Source organism: Lepisosteus platostomus, chromosome 13 (assembly GCF_059453375.1).
Source record: "Lepisosteus platostomus isolate fLepPlt1 chromosome 13, fLepPlt1.hap1, whole genome shotgun sequence".
Taxonomy (NCBI): domain Eukaryota; kingdom Metazoa; phylum Chordata; class Actinopteri; order Semionotiformes; family Lepisosteidae; genus Lepisosteus; species Lepisosteus platostomus.
The window spans coordinates 20,741,300-20,757,495 of record NC_142623.1 but is presented as its reverse complement, the minus strand read 5'-3'; the positions used below and the strand labels follow the sequence as shown (position 1 = coordinate 20,757,495).

At 36.3% G+C, this 16,196-nt stretch overlaps 1 protein-coding gene across 2 annotated transcripts in view; it reads right to left on the bottom strand.

Moving 5' to 3' along the window:
• LOC148650213 (complement C3-like) overlaps positions 1-16,196 on the bottom strand; it is a 58,006-nt gene that overhangs the window by 11,385 nt on the left and 30,425 nt on the right. For both annotated transcript variants that reach the window (XM_088603783.1, XM_088603784.1), the window contains 13 exons: positions 15,433-15,645; positions 14,378-14,438; positions 12,376-12,462; positions 10,862-11,065; positions 9,689-9,764; positions 8,970-9,129; positions 8,115-8,210; positions 6,254-6,404; positions 4,995-5,158; positions 4,735-4,893; positions 3,846-3,905; positions 1,007-1,094; positions 357-408 (listed from right to left, as the gene is read on the bottom strand). In XM_088603783.1, coding sequence (XP_088459909.1) covers positions 357-408; positions 1,007-1,094; positions 3,846-3,905; positions 4,735-4,893; positions 4,995-5,158; positions 6,254-6,404; positions 8,115-8,210; positions 8,970-9,129; positions 9,689-9,764; positions 10,862-11,065; positions 12,376-12,462; positions 14,378-14,438; positions 15,433-15,645 — 1,571 coding nt within the window. The remainder of the gene's footprint in view (positions 1-356; positions 409-1,006; positions 1,095-3,845; positions 3,906-4,734; positions 4,894-4,994; positions 5,159-6,253; positions 6,405-8,114; positions 8,211-8,969; positions 9,130-9,688; positions 9,765-10,861; positions 11,066-12,375; positions 12,463-14,377; positions 14,439-15,432; positions 15,646-16,196) is intronic.

Here is a 16,196-nt window from a genome sequence, read left to right as displayed (position 1 = left end):
TGGTATCTATTTTGAATTCATGTATGAGATTCTCTAATAGTATTCTCTGCTTAAGATTTAAAAAGGTTCACTTCTTTTAACTTGTGTGTGTAGGATATTCCTTTGAGTACTGCTTTCTAGACTGATTACAGAGTGGGAAGATTTAATTTATGGTGTAATTTCACATGTGAGGCCAGTAATGTGCTATGTGCTAGAATTAAAATGTTTGATGATTTATAACACTTTCTTATTTCTTATGATTCATTTAGTGTTTTTGAAAACCACCAAAAACTTCAACCTAACATAATAATATGCAGTTTAATGGCAGGAATTAAGATCCAATAAACCATGTTGATATAACAGTAAGTTCTACTTACTTTGTTTCAATTGTGATTTTAAATGTGTCTTGTGCACCCAGAGGCCTCCTGACTAGAAAATATGATAAAGCAATATGTTAAAAATTGTCCACTTTTTCAATTAAGACCATAAATTGCAGCTACAGAAAAAAATGCTTCAGGAGTGTGTAAAATTAAAAAGAGAATTTTCTATTGATTCAGCTCTTATTTTATAGAAAAAATCAATAACATTTTAAGAGTCACAAATACAACTAACACAATTACAAACATGCATTGTTAACACTGGGGCCAATTTTCTGAGAAGCCAATTAACCCCCTAGTATATTTTTGGACTGTAGGAGAAAACCCACGCAAACATTCAAACTCCATACAGACAGCACCCTAGGAATTGAACCCAGGGCTACAGTGCTTCAAGGTAGCAATGCTTTATGCTTCCCAAAAAGAACGAATGTGTTTCTTTAATATCTAACAGTTAAACTTGTTGTATTATTATTAATAAACTATCTGTAAAATGCAGCAAAACAATATTTACTTGGTCTTAATTACCACCAAAATATTATGCAAAGTTTCATTAATTAATCCCATTTCTTTCAGCCAAAATTGACAAAACTCTATTTTTTGTCCTCCTCCTAAAAACAAAAGCGACATTAGAAGTTATTTAAAACACATACCGACTGGCACCCTCTCGATTTTCACATCCAACGTAAAGGTCTTACACTCTCCATTCTCCTCTGGCAGAACATTATACAGAGCCATTATCTAAGAAACAGTAACAAACAGTTAAATGTAAGATGAAGTGAGTCAAACATTTTTTCCTGTTTAAGGTAGGTTTTAAACATGTTGGAGATTTTTTCTTTTGATTACTGCAATTGATTAATATCTCCAGCTTTTGGGAAGAAAAAAATATCTTCAAAGGTTCAATTAAATCAGCTTATTAGACCAATTAAAATGTTCAATTAAGCTGCTAAATTAAGTACCAAATGTTGTTTCAGGCTAACACTTAGGAAAGTAATCTTAATTATGAGGCTGTTTACTGCCAGCTGAGGCATATTATATTTCAATACATGTTTGCTGATGTCTTGTGGTTTTAACATACAGTGTGAAATTCAACTTTTGTCCTTTTGCTTTAATAGCCATTTGGAAGCTATACATTCTGAAGTGACACATTACCCAGGTCAGTTGTTACCTTAAGCAATGCAGCAGATGTATATGTCTTCTTGCTTTTCACAATCTTGCTTTTGTGAAGCTACTCATTTTCAGATACTGTACTGCAGGAAAATACTATAGTATACTATAAAGCATAAAATGTATTTAAAATGTTGTATACTACTGATTCTCATTAGCAACATCGTGACACAATGTTTTGGCTGTGGAGCCTTCTTCGGGTGTCACATTGGGAGCCAGGGAGAATACACCCTGGACAGGATTCCATCACAGGAAACTCACAGACACGCACACACTATCACACCAGGGCCAATTTTCCCAGAAGCTCATTAACCTATTGGTATGTCTTTGGACTGTGGTAGGAAATCAGATCAAATGGCAAGTACCCATACAAACATAGCAAGAACATGTAAACTCCAAACAGATAGCATGCCAAGTCCAGAACTGAACCCAGGGGCCCAGTGCTGCAAGGCAGCGATGTTAATCAGTGTATCACTGCACCACCCTTTAATTCATAATCTACCATTACAATATCATATAATGTGTTTTAGATTTTTGTAAGGTTCAATTATAGGGACAAAATGCTTAAATTGGCTTTCTTGTTAATACTGAGGGAATATAATAAAAATAATTGCTTACACTTATATAGCGCTTTTCTGGACACTCCACTCAAAGCGCTTTACAGGTAATGGGGACTCCCCTCCACCACCACCAATATGCAGCATCCACCTGGATGATGCAACGGCAGCCATAGTGCGCCAGAACGCTCATCATACATCAGCTATTAGTGGGGAGGAGAGCAGAGTAATGAAGCCAATTCATAGAGGGGGATTATTAGGAGGCCATGATTGATAAAGGCCGATGGGAAATTTGGCCAGGACACCGGGGTACACCCCTACTCTTTTCGAGAAACACCCTGGGATTTTTAATGACCACAGAGAGTCAGGACCTCGGTTTTACATCTCATCCGAAGGACAGTGCCTGTTTACAGTATAGTGTCCCCGTCACTACACTGGGGCATTAGGACCCACATGGACCGCAGGGTGAGCACCCCCTGCTGGCCCCACTAACACCTCTTCCAGCAGCAACCTTAGTTTTTCCCAGGAGGTCTCCCATCCAGGTACTGACCAGGCTCACACCTGCTTAGCTTCATATACTAAAATGTTTCACTAAAGGTTTGTATTATATCTTGTAAAACTATATCTTTTCACTTATATTTCATTAAATCTGTCCCAGGATGTCTGGTCTCCAAAAATAACATAGCCACATAGGGTGCATAGTTCTCAGGGAAATGACCTCTCCTGGAACAAATGGTCTATTCAGCAGAAGGGGCTGCTTGTCACGCAAGCTGGCAGTAAAGAATATATATGTACTTGTCAGCTTTCTAGAATGACCATATATAGCCACAATGCAAGTAAAGAGTCATGTGGGAGTGTATCTTGTATCGTTTGTTTAACTGTATAAAAGAGCACTGTAAGCATTGTCTTTTAAGTCTTGTGTTCAAAAGCAAGACTTCCACATGCATATGAAATAAAGACAGCTTTCAACACACAAACTCTCAGCTGATGCCTTTTGTTCGGCACAACAATTTAATACATCAATGTGTTCTGAGTTATCGTAAAAATAATTATTTTGTGCCATAATGGAAATAAAATATTTATTTTCCAATAAAAAACAAAATTTATAATTAAAATTTTAATTGCATTTAAAAGTTTTATTTTTTGTACAGACAAGTTATCAAAAAGATTCTTTCCTCGCTAATTTAAAAATTATTTCCTGTGTAGATAAAGAAATGCATTCATGTCAGTCAGCTTTTAAGACTGAAGCAGATCTGTGAAACTGAAGTTAATGAGAAATGCAAAACCAATATTCTTAATGCATGCGAAACTAGAAGAAGTAACAACAGTACATCAGCCGTCTGTCCTATGGAAAAATCTTTTACTGTCCTACAGGCTTCTTGAATTATAAGACACAGCACATGAGCTTGTCCATTTCTATTTTTTTGGATACGAAGGGTTACTTTTATGGAACAAACTGTACAAGTCTCTAATGTTAATAAAACACACACAACATTTTTAGGAATAAAATCCTAAAAGTGTGCCATAATGATAGATATGTCTATAGTTCACTTATAGCCATTTTATAGTAAAAATATAATCTCTTCCTTATTCCAGTGTAAATTATTATTTTTAAAATAGGAGGTATATTGGACTACTAGCAAAGGCTCACAGCAAATAAAATCAAGTTTCTGGTTTAATCAGTTCTGTACTCTAAGAAAAGCTCTCAGCTTTTATGTCCAGAAATATTTTGAATTCTAAAGTGTGAAGTCCAGATCAAAACACTTACCGACAAAGTGCCCTGGCCTTTTCCTCTAGCAATGACTGTAAAGTTATTATTAATTGAGCCCTGTATCAATGAAAAAGAAACATGAGTGCCTCAAATGAACATAATATAACAAACTGCAAAAAGTGTCACTTAAAGGCTTTTTTTGTGGTTAGATGGGGACAAAAATGTTCTTTTTGTCAAAATGCAAGTTGTTGCGACTGGCACAAACCCAATACGGTGTATAAGCCAGTGAACATCACATCTACTGTAAGGCACGGTGGTAGCAGCATTATGTTAATAGGGAGCTTTGTATCCGTAAGAATTGTTTTGATCAGGGAAAATGGCTGGAGCCATTTTGGAGCCAATATTGGCAGGTATTAGAAATCCTGCCTCCATCTGGTAATGACCTAAAACTGGGAAAGAAATTTTACTTTCTAGCATGACAATGTTCCAAAGATAAAGGTCAAAGCTAAAATGGGCTGATTTAAGAATAAGAAAGTGAATGCCCACCATTGCCCAAAGACTTAAATCCTATTGAGAATCTGACAACTGGTGTCCATAAGTAATCCCCAACATGACAGTGCTTAAGCAAATCTACAAATAAGAACTGGCAAAATTTGCACCAGGTGAGCAACGTTAGAAAAAGAATTCCACCAAGTACTGTACATTGATTACACATATGTCTTCAACATGATTCTGTTTTGTTTTTGCTGGCTTTAACTGTAGCTTATCTTACCCTTAGATGTCTTCAGTTTGAATGTTCAGGTTTTTAATAATATATTAATTAATGTTCATTGATCATTTGTAATTTCTCAAAATGGAAAGGAACGCACTGCATACTTTTGCAAGACACTCAGCAGCAGAATTCTTAGCAGTCATGCTAAGACAGAAGATAGTCCGCATTACTTACCCTTTCTGATCTGCTAACATAGGCATTACTGGTGTCAAACCTCCACTTAATTGGATTTCTACGACCAGACAGAGAGATTTCTACATCCAGATCTATTTCATTTAAAACAGATGCTTGTATCATGTATTCTGCCAATGCCTGGAACACCATGATCGTGGCCTAAAAGAGCAACACAATTTTTAGGGAATATTTTCAGTTACAGATAAAAACAAAATGTATTCATATCTACAATGTCAAAAAGAAATCCTGAATGTTGTCACCTGTGTAGATCCGTAACCTCCTCCATAGAACCTTTGCTCAATCAGCCATTTTGCTGTAGCTCTAGATTTGTCAATGTCTTTGTACTTCAACAGGGACAAAAGTGCATAAGCTGTAGCCTCCAAGGTAAATAGATTAGATCTGGGGACTGGCCAGTGGGTTTTGTCTAAAACATAAGAAAGAGCCAAAATACTGTACATACAATGTATACATACAGTGTACTTCAACAATAGTGTATTAACTGAGTTCAACAAAACTGACAAAGCTGAACAACTCATTTTATAGTAACCTTTGTACATGGATTGACAGTTTAGACCACTCTCCTCTTACAATTTAATCAGATTGTGTGTCAAATATCTAAAATGATCAACTCTAGTAACAGGTTTCTCCGAAATTAGGCATGTCTCATTTTTTAGCATTAATTGTGTGGCTTCAGACAGCCCTATCAGCTTCAAGATTTTGGAGTTTGTTTTCCATAATAATAGTATAGCATTTTCCTGGTTGTGTGAGGAAATGACTGTCTGGCCCTGGGGATGAGGGTATCAGGAAGAAGACCAAAGCAGTGAATGCAGGGAAATTGAGGGTTTACTAATTGTGTTTGTAGCTGGGTGCTGCCAACACGTGAGTGTTGGAATTTTTTAAACTTCTTTGAATTTCTTTATACCATTAATTTATCAATAACAATTTGGCATAATTTTATGTGTATATTTCTCTCTAGACAATCTGGTTAATCTTTTCCTGCTTTTTCACCCTATAAAAAGGTGGGGACCCTGCTATTTCTTTTTTGTTTTGTGATTCCTGAAGGACAGTACCTAACTCTTTCTTCTCACCCCTTTGCTGTTCAACCTTCATGATTAGCATGCCCAGACACCAGAAATAAGGCCAATACAATTTCCCCTATGAGCCAGTCAAATAGTCAAGCTTGACTCCATGCTTCCAAAAACTGTTACAGAGACCCTCATAACAACATATTATGACAAATATTGAGAAAATGATTCATTAAGACTTTTTATATGTTCTATAAGTTAATAAACATACCAGATACAAAAGAATTGTGATATCTTAAGTTGATTTAGTGGAATGTCAAACCATTGAATGATTAGAATAAGTTGTTTGTTTCAAACCAACCTTTAAAATAAACACAAGTATAAATCCTTCTAACTCATCAAGATCTGGAAAAAAGAACTAAGTGACATTTCTGTAAACCATTAAATCTCTGGATTTTTGGTATGCAGGATCAACAAAAACAATCACCACTAACCTGCAGAAGCAAATTTCAGTAGAGTTTCTATGTGATTTTTGTGTTCCACGGATAAAGCATAGGCTGCCAGTACCGCTGCATAGGGATTTTTCAGAGTAGCAATGCGCTTGTCGAGGAACCTAATTGCTTTATCTTTACTGTCTTGCAAGCTCTGGAAAAAAAAATATTACAAAAAGTCCAAATTAAAGGTGTTACTAAAAAAGTATATATACTGATGGAAAAAAGAAACGCAACACCTCCTCCTCCACACTCTGGCCCTCCCGTCTGCACAGAACAGGCTGAAGAGTGACTCATCCATGAAGAGGACCTGATGACACTGCTGATGAGTCCATCCCAGCCTCTGTCTGGCCCTAGTCAGTCGGTTGTGACATCTAGGAGGTGTGAGCAGAGGGCCTTTGACAGGTCGCCTTGCTCTACGGCCAGTAGCATGGAGCCTCACTGTCCTGTCACTGATGCAGGCATTGTGTCTGCAGCAGTACAGGTGGCAGATCTGAAATGATCTCTCAAATGGACCAGTCTGATGTGTCAGTCCTGCTCTGGTTGTTCACTGGAGGGTGACCAGATCTTGGATATTCATATGTCCTGCAGGTCTGCTGAAACCTTCTCTGCAGTTGGAACACAGTGGAGCGGCTCACTCCATAATGTCTGGCAACACTGGCACATGAGATGCCTGCCTGCAACATGCCAATGGCCCTCTCAATTGTTTTTGGTGACATTTGAAGCATTGTGGAATGCACAGAAAACTGACTAAGTGTGGCCTTTTTCTTGCACTGACCTGATCTTTGAATAAAGGCCTTTTTAAAGGTGACCGATCAGCCATTGTTCCACCTGGACCTCGTTGGGTAACCTGCACCTAACAAGCTTTTGTGTCATTGCCAAGTTGCAATGCCTCACTGCACAAGCTGTATTGCTAGTCAGAGGGCTTAAAACAAATTTACAACTTTTTGTGAAAGTACGTAAGCTATAATTCATGAGGAATGACAACGCCCCAAAATCAAAGCGTGGCAAACTATTGTGGAGTGAATATTTGGCTTAACCCGCTTAGCTGAGGGCCGACCTCCTGGCCATAGGACGAGGAGGCCAGGACCCCCATGCAAGGTAACCAAGGGGCAGCTGCAGAGGTGGAGTTGGGGTGGAGGTGGGATGCAAAAGTCACACGCGAGGGAGAGGGAGATATCGCATTTGGTATTTATAGCATTTGGTGGAGGAAGGATGAAGGGAGTGATTGCTAATCACTGACAGCTGGGGATGATTGAGTGTGGTTTTTGTCATCCCTCCCGAACTTTAGTTAAATAAACTCCATCTATAGTATTTTCATTCCAGAAAATGTTGTCTTTCTGTTTTCCATCAGTATATATTGAGGTGTTAATAATAAAATATATATCAACGATTCAAGGGCTTTAGGCTAATTTGAATATTGAATGACTTTGTGTATGTTTAAACCATTTGACTGAGAAAATAAGTGATGCAGGAGGGATTAGAGAGACGAACACAAGAGAAGCTCTATGGCTTTATTTATAAACAACTGATTGTGCGGGGGTTTAGTACTTTGTTCTCCACCTTCAGTAATAAACTCTGTCTGAATGTTTAGGGCTAAACCTAGACCTCAAAGTTTTGTGTGAGCAATCTGATTCATATTTTTCTTTGATCTTGTAACATTTAAATACAATTTCTGAGTTTAATATATAAAGAATAATGCTTTGAACTTATTTGAGAAAAAAAACTAAATAAAACAAGGAAACAAGGACACTGAATCATTAACAATGGTTAAAACAGACAAACTACTGTAAATTCATATGGAAAGATAATTCTGCCATTGCAGGAAAATTAATTTAAATAAATCAGTTTTAATTTAACTCACAGTTATTTGTCGATTGCATATTTCCTCTGATTCCTGCATTGCTATCAAGACAAAAGCTGTTAGTGAGGCATCTGAATCATTTCCCTTCACACCTCCCTGAAAAATCAAGAACCAACAGAATTATTAAAATTCACAACTTTTAAAACATTACAGAGTAAAGGTACACCTGTACTGCAGTGTCAAGGCAGAAACTCAGTAACTAATACTAAATTAATCATCAAGTACAGCCTTCATTTAATAATCCAGTATTTTTGTTTTGGGAGCTTTGTGAAACCCTTCATATTTACAAAAATATATTTTTTCAAGAGAAAGAATAAATATCATCTTAATGACAGTAATGTTATGACATTACAGTCGAATAAGGAGACAGTTTCTAGTGCTATGACACAAAGAGAGCTATCTTTCACATTTTCATGAAAGTTAGAACTTAAGAACATTTCCAAATTGAGGAGACATTTTGACACCTCAGACTTGTTTGTTTTACAGAGTATCTTTTTCCATATTCCCAATTAGAGGGTAGAGATATGTTTGCAAGTGTAAAGGAAGCCATAACACAGAAAAGTGTTTCTTAAAAATGCACATAATAGCTAACCATTCTGCTAGCATTCAATTTTAATTGTTTTCAACTTCTCTCAGTACAGTAGTTATTTCTAAGAAAAGCACTATTCTTTTAACAGTGCTTTTCTACATTTTCTGTATTATAAGAAGTTGAATATAAAAGTGAATTGTTAAGGGGTTTGAATAAAATGTCCATTCTGCAAAAATCAGGTCACATTAGAGCAATTACAACATTGTACAATATTATATTTACTAACTGAAATTAAAATGAAACATATTACTAAAGATTATTCATACCATCATCTCTCCATGATAAACTGGGGCATCTTCTTTAAAGATTCCATTAGGCTGTTGCTTGTTAAGAATCAGCCATTTTATTGCTCCACACAGCACACTGTCATTCATATCAATAAGACTGTAAGCCATTGCAAAAACTTTGGCCACATATGCTGTTAGCCTGGACATAGAAAAATATAGTGCGTCATGGTAATGAATTCATTGTGTCACAAATTCATCTCAGCAATTACAGATGAGGGTCCTTGACCTTTAACGTTCAAGAATTAATGATAATAAAAGATAGATTTTTTAAAAAGATGTCTTATAATAATTCAAGTAGGTAGCTACATCAGCATGCATACAGTAGGCTGTAAAGGAACAATTAAAGGTTTATTACACAGCTTCACAGACAAAACTTTGTGTTTCTTTTCTTCTCTTCAGCGTGGAATTAAACCTTTATTTGTTCCTTTGCATATTAATGTATGTCATTGTCTCATAGCATAAAAACTGGTGAATTGGAGAGCTGTAATGATTTGTAGTGGGTTTACAAATCAAATTAAAAAGTAAACCTAAGGTATAAATGACAATTGGGGGTTATGAATTGTACCATGGCTACAGTAAAATGTCCTGCAAGTATAATGGGTGCAAATGGGTGCAAATGTATCAATATTGAAAAGCCTATATAATCTAATTTCACTACAATATAGAGAAACAAAGTAAACTGGTGCTAAAAGTCATACCAGGTACTGCTTGGTCTATTTTTCCAGGCTGCAAACGAACCATCTGTTTTGCGGAAGGCTAGTTGCTGAGTATAACCTGGAAATATAGCCAAATATTAAACTTTAAAATAAGAACAGCAATAGCAAAACTTCAAAAGCAAAAATAACAAAAAAAAAGAGATTCAAATTATTAGTAAAAAGCAAGACATTTAACCAATATTGAGCACCTCAATTCTCAGTAAAGCAAATGTTGGTCATTATGATCATGTCTTAGTAATAGCAACCTCTGACATGGTTTGAAATTCCTGCATACCATCTTAATAACCCTTGTGAAAGTGTTGGCTCTGATAAGGAGCTGCCTGAGTACCGGCAGAAAGAGTTATTTCTGTGCGGTGTGCCGGTGTGTACTCGTCTGCGGATGTTTCTGTTCTCAGGTAAAGGAGAGATTCCTTTCTTGAATGAGGAGAACAGATCCTCTTTTAGATCGGAGCAATTGTTTGTGTCGCCAGATTGGGAACACATTCGGTTCTAACCTGAACACCGTCTGCGGGCGAGTGGGGATCTTAAAATGCAGCCCTGATTAGTGTCAGGTGTAGTAGCTGCGCGTTCCCACGAGCTGCAGAGCGGGGAGTGCAGTGGGAGGTGTGTTCCACAGTCACACCATCTTAAATTTACTCAGGCATACACAAATTATTCTTGTATTTCATTACTGTGATCCATCCACACATTTTTCAACAGTTTCTTCCAATAGAGGTCTGAGGTGGAGCCGGAGTCTATCCCGGGAAGCAATGGGCGGAAGGCAAGGTACACACTGGATGAGGTGCCAGTCCATTGCAGGGCTGACACAGACAAGTACAAACACACTCACAGCAGGGCAAAGTTTCTCAGAGACCAATTAACCTGCCAATATGTCTTTGGACTGTGGCAGGAAACTGGAAACACCTGGAGGAAGCACATGCGATATCTGGAGTACATGCAGACTCCATGCAGATAGCACTATAGGCCAGGAATTGAACCTAGGGCTCAAGCATGGAGAGGCAGCAATGCTAATCACTGCGCCAGAGTGTCACCTATTACTGTAATAAAATCACTTATTGTGCCATTAATGTATTTTGTCTTGTGTGACAATATTGCAACAAAAACAGAAAAAGCAATGGATTAAAGATATTATTTTCAGTGCTCTAAATTTCTTACCTAACTTAATGTATTTAATTGCCTCAGACCGACGGTGCAATCCCAATTTTTCCCACTGCCCAGAAGTGTCCAAGTAGTGGGTGGCGATAAAAGAGAGGGTCATATGAATCATATTCTGTTCTCCACACCCCTTAGGTTGTTTAATGAGCTTTCCCAGGGGTTCAGCACTAATGGCACTCTCAATAGTTTCACTCAAAGGCTCACCTGTTCGGATAAATCAATTACATACTGTATATTAGACCCATAGTAGTGATTCTTAACATTACTAGACAAATAATTCACAGACGCCCTTTAGTGCCACTAGAGTATTCATCAATTTTACAACTTTGATACCATTAAATACTGTAAGTAGTCCCACTGTAACTTATTTACAGTAAATACATATAAACAGAGCCGGATGAATAATCCTTTCAGTGAAGTGCTAGTTTTGTTAATTGTTCATTAAAGTAAGATCAAACTATTAATTTTCCTAGACTTTTAACTCTCACCACACTATTAAACCAGTTTTTCTCCAAGCAAAATATTAAAAGTTTCTTGATGTCTATTTTAAAATGCTGATTTGTTGGTTCAAAAGATTTTATAAGTAAAATAAATTTAAAATCAAAAAGTTTTTTTTTTTTTACTTGTAACCAGGAAAGTGCCTAAGTGACATGTAGCAACTGTCACCTTTTTACAAGGTTATAGATGACCTTTTATTCTTTAAAACATCAATAACCACATAAGATGAGGTGGGAGCTGGGCAGAATAGCCTACTCTACATTGTAACCTTTCTTGTGTTCTTTCAAAACAAGCCTGGCTGGTCCTCGAGTCATTTGATTACTAACTTCCTTACCTTGAAGAGCTCTTACAGGCCCAACAGATAAAAATGAAAACACTGTATTTGCACCCATAATGCAGTGAACTTGTGGTGAAAGTATGTAGATGTACATTAATTACTATGCTGAACAATAAAACAATCTATTGAAGTAAGAGACAAGATGTAAAAAGGGTTAACTTAAGTCAGTTCTGCCTGAAAATTAGACTTCTAAGCAACAGGGGTTTATGGCAGGAAAGGGGGGTTAACTGATAAGGATTCCAGATGCAGCTAGGAACCCCCTGGGGGCGTAATCTTAAACTGACCATTTGGCCAGGGTCTTTTAACTGGCCAAATACCATGACTCCCCCTTACCATAACACCGAATGACATCTGAAGCAGCAACCAAGGACTACATAACCTAAAAGTTTGTACCGGCACATCGAACAATACTTCGGTTTTGTTGTTTCTTGCGGGAAACAAGACTTCGGCTTTATTGTTCCTTGCATGCAATAAACTCATCTGTTTTACTTCATCTCGGGATCCAGAACCTTATTCTTTCTGTTACAACACTATCTTAATTGAGTAGTATGCTCACTAGAAAATTATATTAATATTATACTTATTATAATTATAATGCAATTATAGACCATTTATATTTTTATTATATATGCATATTTAATGTTTTTGTAAGAGCAGACACAGTCCTGTTATTTCATACCTGTCACAGTGATGAAAACATGAGCATCTGTGTTTGGTACAATGGATTTTGGGTAAATATTCTCAACCCTTTCAGCTTGATAACCACCTGCAAGGAAAACATTAAAATAATTATATGTGGAAATATTTTATGAAACTGTGCTTCATTTAAAAGCATTTTCCTAAGACCCTATAATCAGCTTGCCACTGGTTGATGTCATTAGAATTCTTGATATAACCTGGGATGTAAGTCCCCAATCAGAAACCAATTCATGAAAATAAATATAGGAATTTTATGATGCTTATAGATAGTAATTCTCAGAACACTTCCTTTTTAATTACCTCTGAGAATTCAGGTTATCTTTTTGCTTGAATTGCCGGTAAAAGTAGTGAGAAGCAAAGCTCAACAAAACCTTAAAGAAAAGCCCAAAAAGAACAAAACTGGCTAGGCTCTAAAAACTCTAAACTTTTGATTCAGAATGTTTCGATTTCTGAATTACTTATATCAGTGAATGTTGCAATATAGTAGCTAAACTCTACAAGCATGATGTAGTTAAAATTTTGAATTACTTTAAATATTGAATTGCCTATTTCTAGTTTTATTGCCCCCAGGTTGGACCTGTCTTTCTCATCAATCATTTGCATCCTGGCTTTACAGATGCAATGTCTCTACAAAATGGAAATAATAAAGAGCCTAAGACACGCCCATATGTCATTCTTTTTTTGACAAGCGCCCAGGATAAAAAAGTGCCTTACAGGAGAGTTACTGTTGTAACTCACTCTAACGTTACTGTATTTCTAGTTTGAAGGCACCTTGTAGCATGTCTCAGCAGAGTCAGTAGACAGCAATGTGGAATGCTGAATGAACCTTGCTCATTTAATATCCATCCTACAGGAGTGGTAGCACTAAATGAACAGTGTTTCAATATTTGAGGTGTTCATGTCAAAGCTGGCTCATGTTATTTCTTTTAGATAATATTTAAATCTGTGGTCATATGTTGATGGCTGGAGTACTACAATTCTAAACCTGTACAGGCATCAGGTAGATTTGTTTTTCAATTAGACTTCTTATGTTACTTTTGACTCAGTACCATAAACCTTCTTGAGAGAAAAAAAACAAACAACAACAACAACAATCGGACAAGATAGATGGATATTCTAACAGCTTTTTCCAATTCAGAGTCAAAGGGGACCCAGAGCCAAAAGGCAGAGTATACCCTGGCCAGGATGCCAGTTCTTCACAGGGCAGACAACCTCAAACATAGACGCACAAACTCACACATAAACAATTTCGTAGTAGTCAATTAACCTATGAGTATGGTTTGTAAGAAAAAGAAGAAGAAACGGGTAGATGGGTGATGTGATTAATGCTTTGATGTGATATGGATCTGCTTTGTAATGCTTTTGTTGATAATTGGAGGGAATTGGTATTAGTATAATGTTGTTATTGTATAAGTTAATATTTTGAGTATTGAATTTTGTGCTTGAGGGGAGAAGTTGTGATGAGGGCGGGTTTGTGTTTGCATAAGGGGTGGGGTTATGCTAAGAACGTCACTCTGAGAAGAGAAATTGTTGATTTAGCTGTGTAATGGTTTTGTTTTTTGTTCTGTTATTTAAGTTTTGAGAATTATGGATTTATTTGTATTATTGTAATAAAATAAAAAAATAAAAAAATGAGTATGCTTTGTACTGTGGTATGAAACCTGAACACCCTGCAGAAACCCAGACAAGCACACAGAGAACATAAAAACTCAGCACAGGTAGCAACCCAGATCTGGCCTTGAACCCAGTGCTGCGAGGCAGAAATCCTAACCTCTTTGGATGTTGTTCATGGATAAAAATACACTACTTACCTTTAGTGGTTTTATTAGTAATTTAAAATGATGAAAGGAAAAAGTCTACAAAAACTGATGTTTTAAGAGTTTTTTAAAAAGTATGATAAAGCTGTATTGAAAATTGCATTGCAATTGTGTACTGTTTGTGTCCTAGCAAACTGTAGGAGGCATTTCCAGAAGGAATCTCACCGTGAGCAGCTGGATTCAATAATGCAGTTTTTATAGTCTTGCTTATTTTCACACCCTCCGCCTGTGGAAACAAACCCATCACAATGCATGAGCCTCTGGCATTCAGAACTGTGCAGGGGAGTAAGGCCAGAACTTTCATAATATTGTAGGATCCTCATCATGTCCAGGACATGAAAAGTTACAGATTTCTATTAATCTAATGAGAATTAGCTTTCATACTGTGGCTTGTCAGTAAGAGGCTTCTTATTTGAGTTTTTCTAAAATGACTCTATACATGGTACCTAATTGCATTGATCAGCCTTAAGACTAAATTTTGACAATTTTTATTTAATGTTAAACAAATAATCAAACTTTATTTAATAACTATTTTATTACCATTATACATTTTTATGTGAAGGTTACCAATTTCTCTGCATTTTCTTAGACTGATACAATCTAACCTAGCACAACAGGAAACATTTAAAAAATGGCCTTTTGTCTCCAATCATTTGTGTCAAAACCATTGCATGTATCAGTGTCACGCAGCGGTTGGCTGTTTTTTGTCATCAAAATATGTTTTGTATTTTTCTTTAGATAGTCTTTCATTTCGATCACTTGAAGAATGGGGCTCTCAGCTGATGTCAGATATTTATTATAAATTGTTTTGTTGTTAAATAAACTGCAGTATATCTTTACCTATCATAATATTTTTACAGATGCTATGATGTAAATGTTTTTTTTAATCTTTTTTCCCAGTGCAAATAATGTCTTCTTCTGTACTAAAATTGTCAACCTGAAATTCCACAAAGAGGAGCAAAAAAAGTTAATTGTTTTCTAGTCAGAAGTCCTATTTGCATCTTACCAAAACATGCACATGCAACATAGTAATAAAAGTATCATGCATCAAAGGACTAACATGTAAAAACATATGTAACTAAAGTACATATAACATGTGTAGCTACATATTTTCCCTGGTTACGTACAATTTAAAAGTTAATTTTATTGCTTAAAAAAACAACAATTACAGCTCTAAAAAATATTCAAATGTTCTATTACTTTTCACACCAGTTACTTACCACAACTCGAAGCCGTTTCTTTACACCGTCAGAAAGTGACAACCCAAATACTGCAGCTTTAACTTCAACATCCAGCTCTCCTGTGTGCATGGGGATGATGACAAAGGGCACAGCTCGAGATGATAACGGATCTACCATCACTTCCACTCTGTGTTTTCTCTTCTTACTGGCTGCGCTGCATATCTGCTCATTCTCCATCAGCTCCACACGAACCTTAGACATACAGTTATGAGTGATGAGTTACTTTCTTGAGAATTTTGAAGAAAAATGATGCTCACTTTCAAATACTTAGTTGATGCACACACTTAGACATGAAGAACTGAAAAAATATATAAACAAAAGGAGTCCATTCAGCTAGAACAGTAGGTCAATGATTCAAACGTCTTATCAAATAATTTTTAAAAGGATCCCATTGTATCCTTCACCTTCAAGAACATGTTTTGAAACAGATCCGCATAGTTTTGTAGACTGATGTTATTCATTTCTTTCATTGTTTTTAACTCTCTCCAAATGTTAATCATTTAAATGTACTAAATGGTTATTGTCTATAATTTAAAAAGTATCTTTTTGACTACAGGTTGCCAGCTCTAGTACTCATGCTCTACAATCCATCAATATTCTCTTTAACAGAACTCTACAGGTGGAATTAGGGTTAAGATGATTTCAATGAAAGTTTAAGGTGACAATTGTATACTGTACCTTTTCCACAGTTTTGAGCTCTTTACTATTAAAGGTTAGTTGCATAAGAACATAACAATTAACTA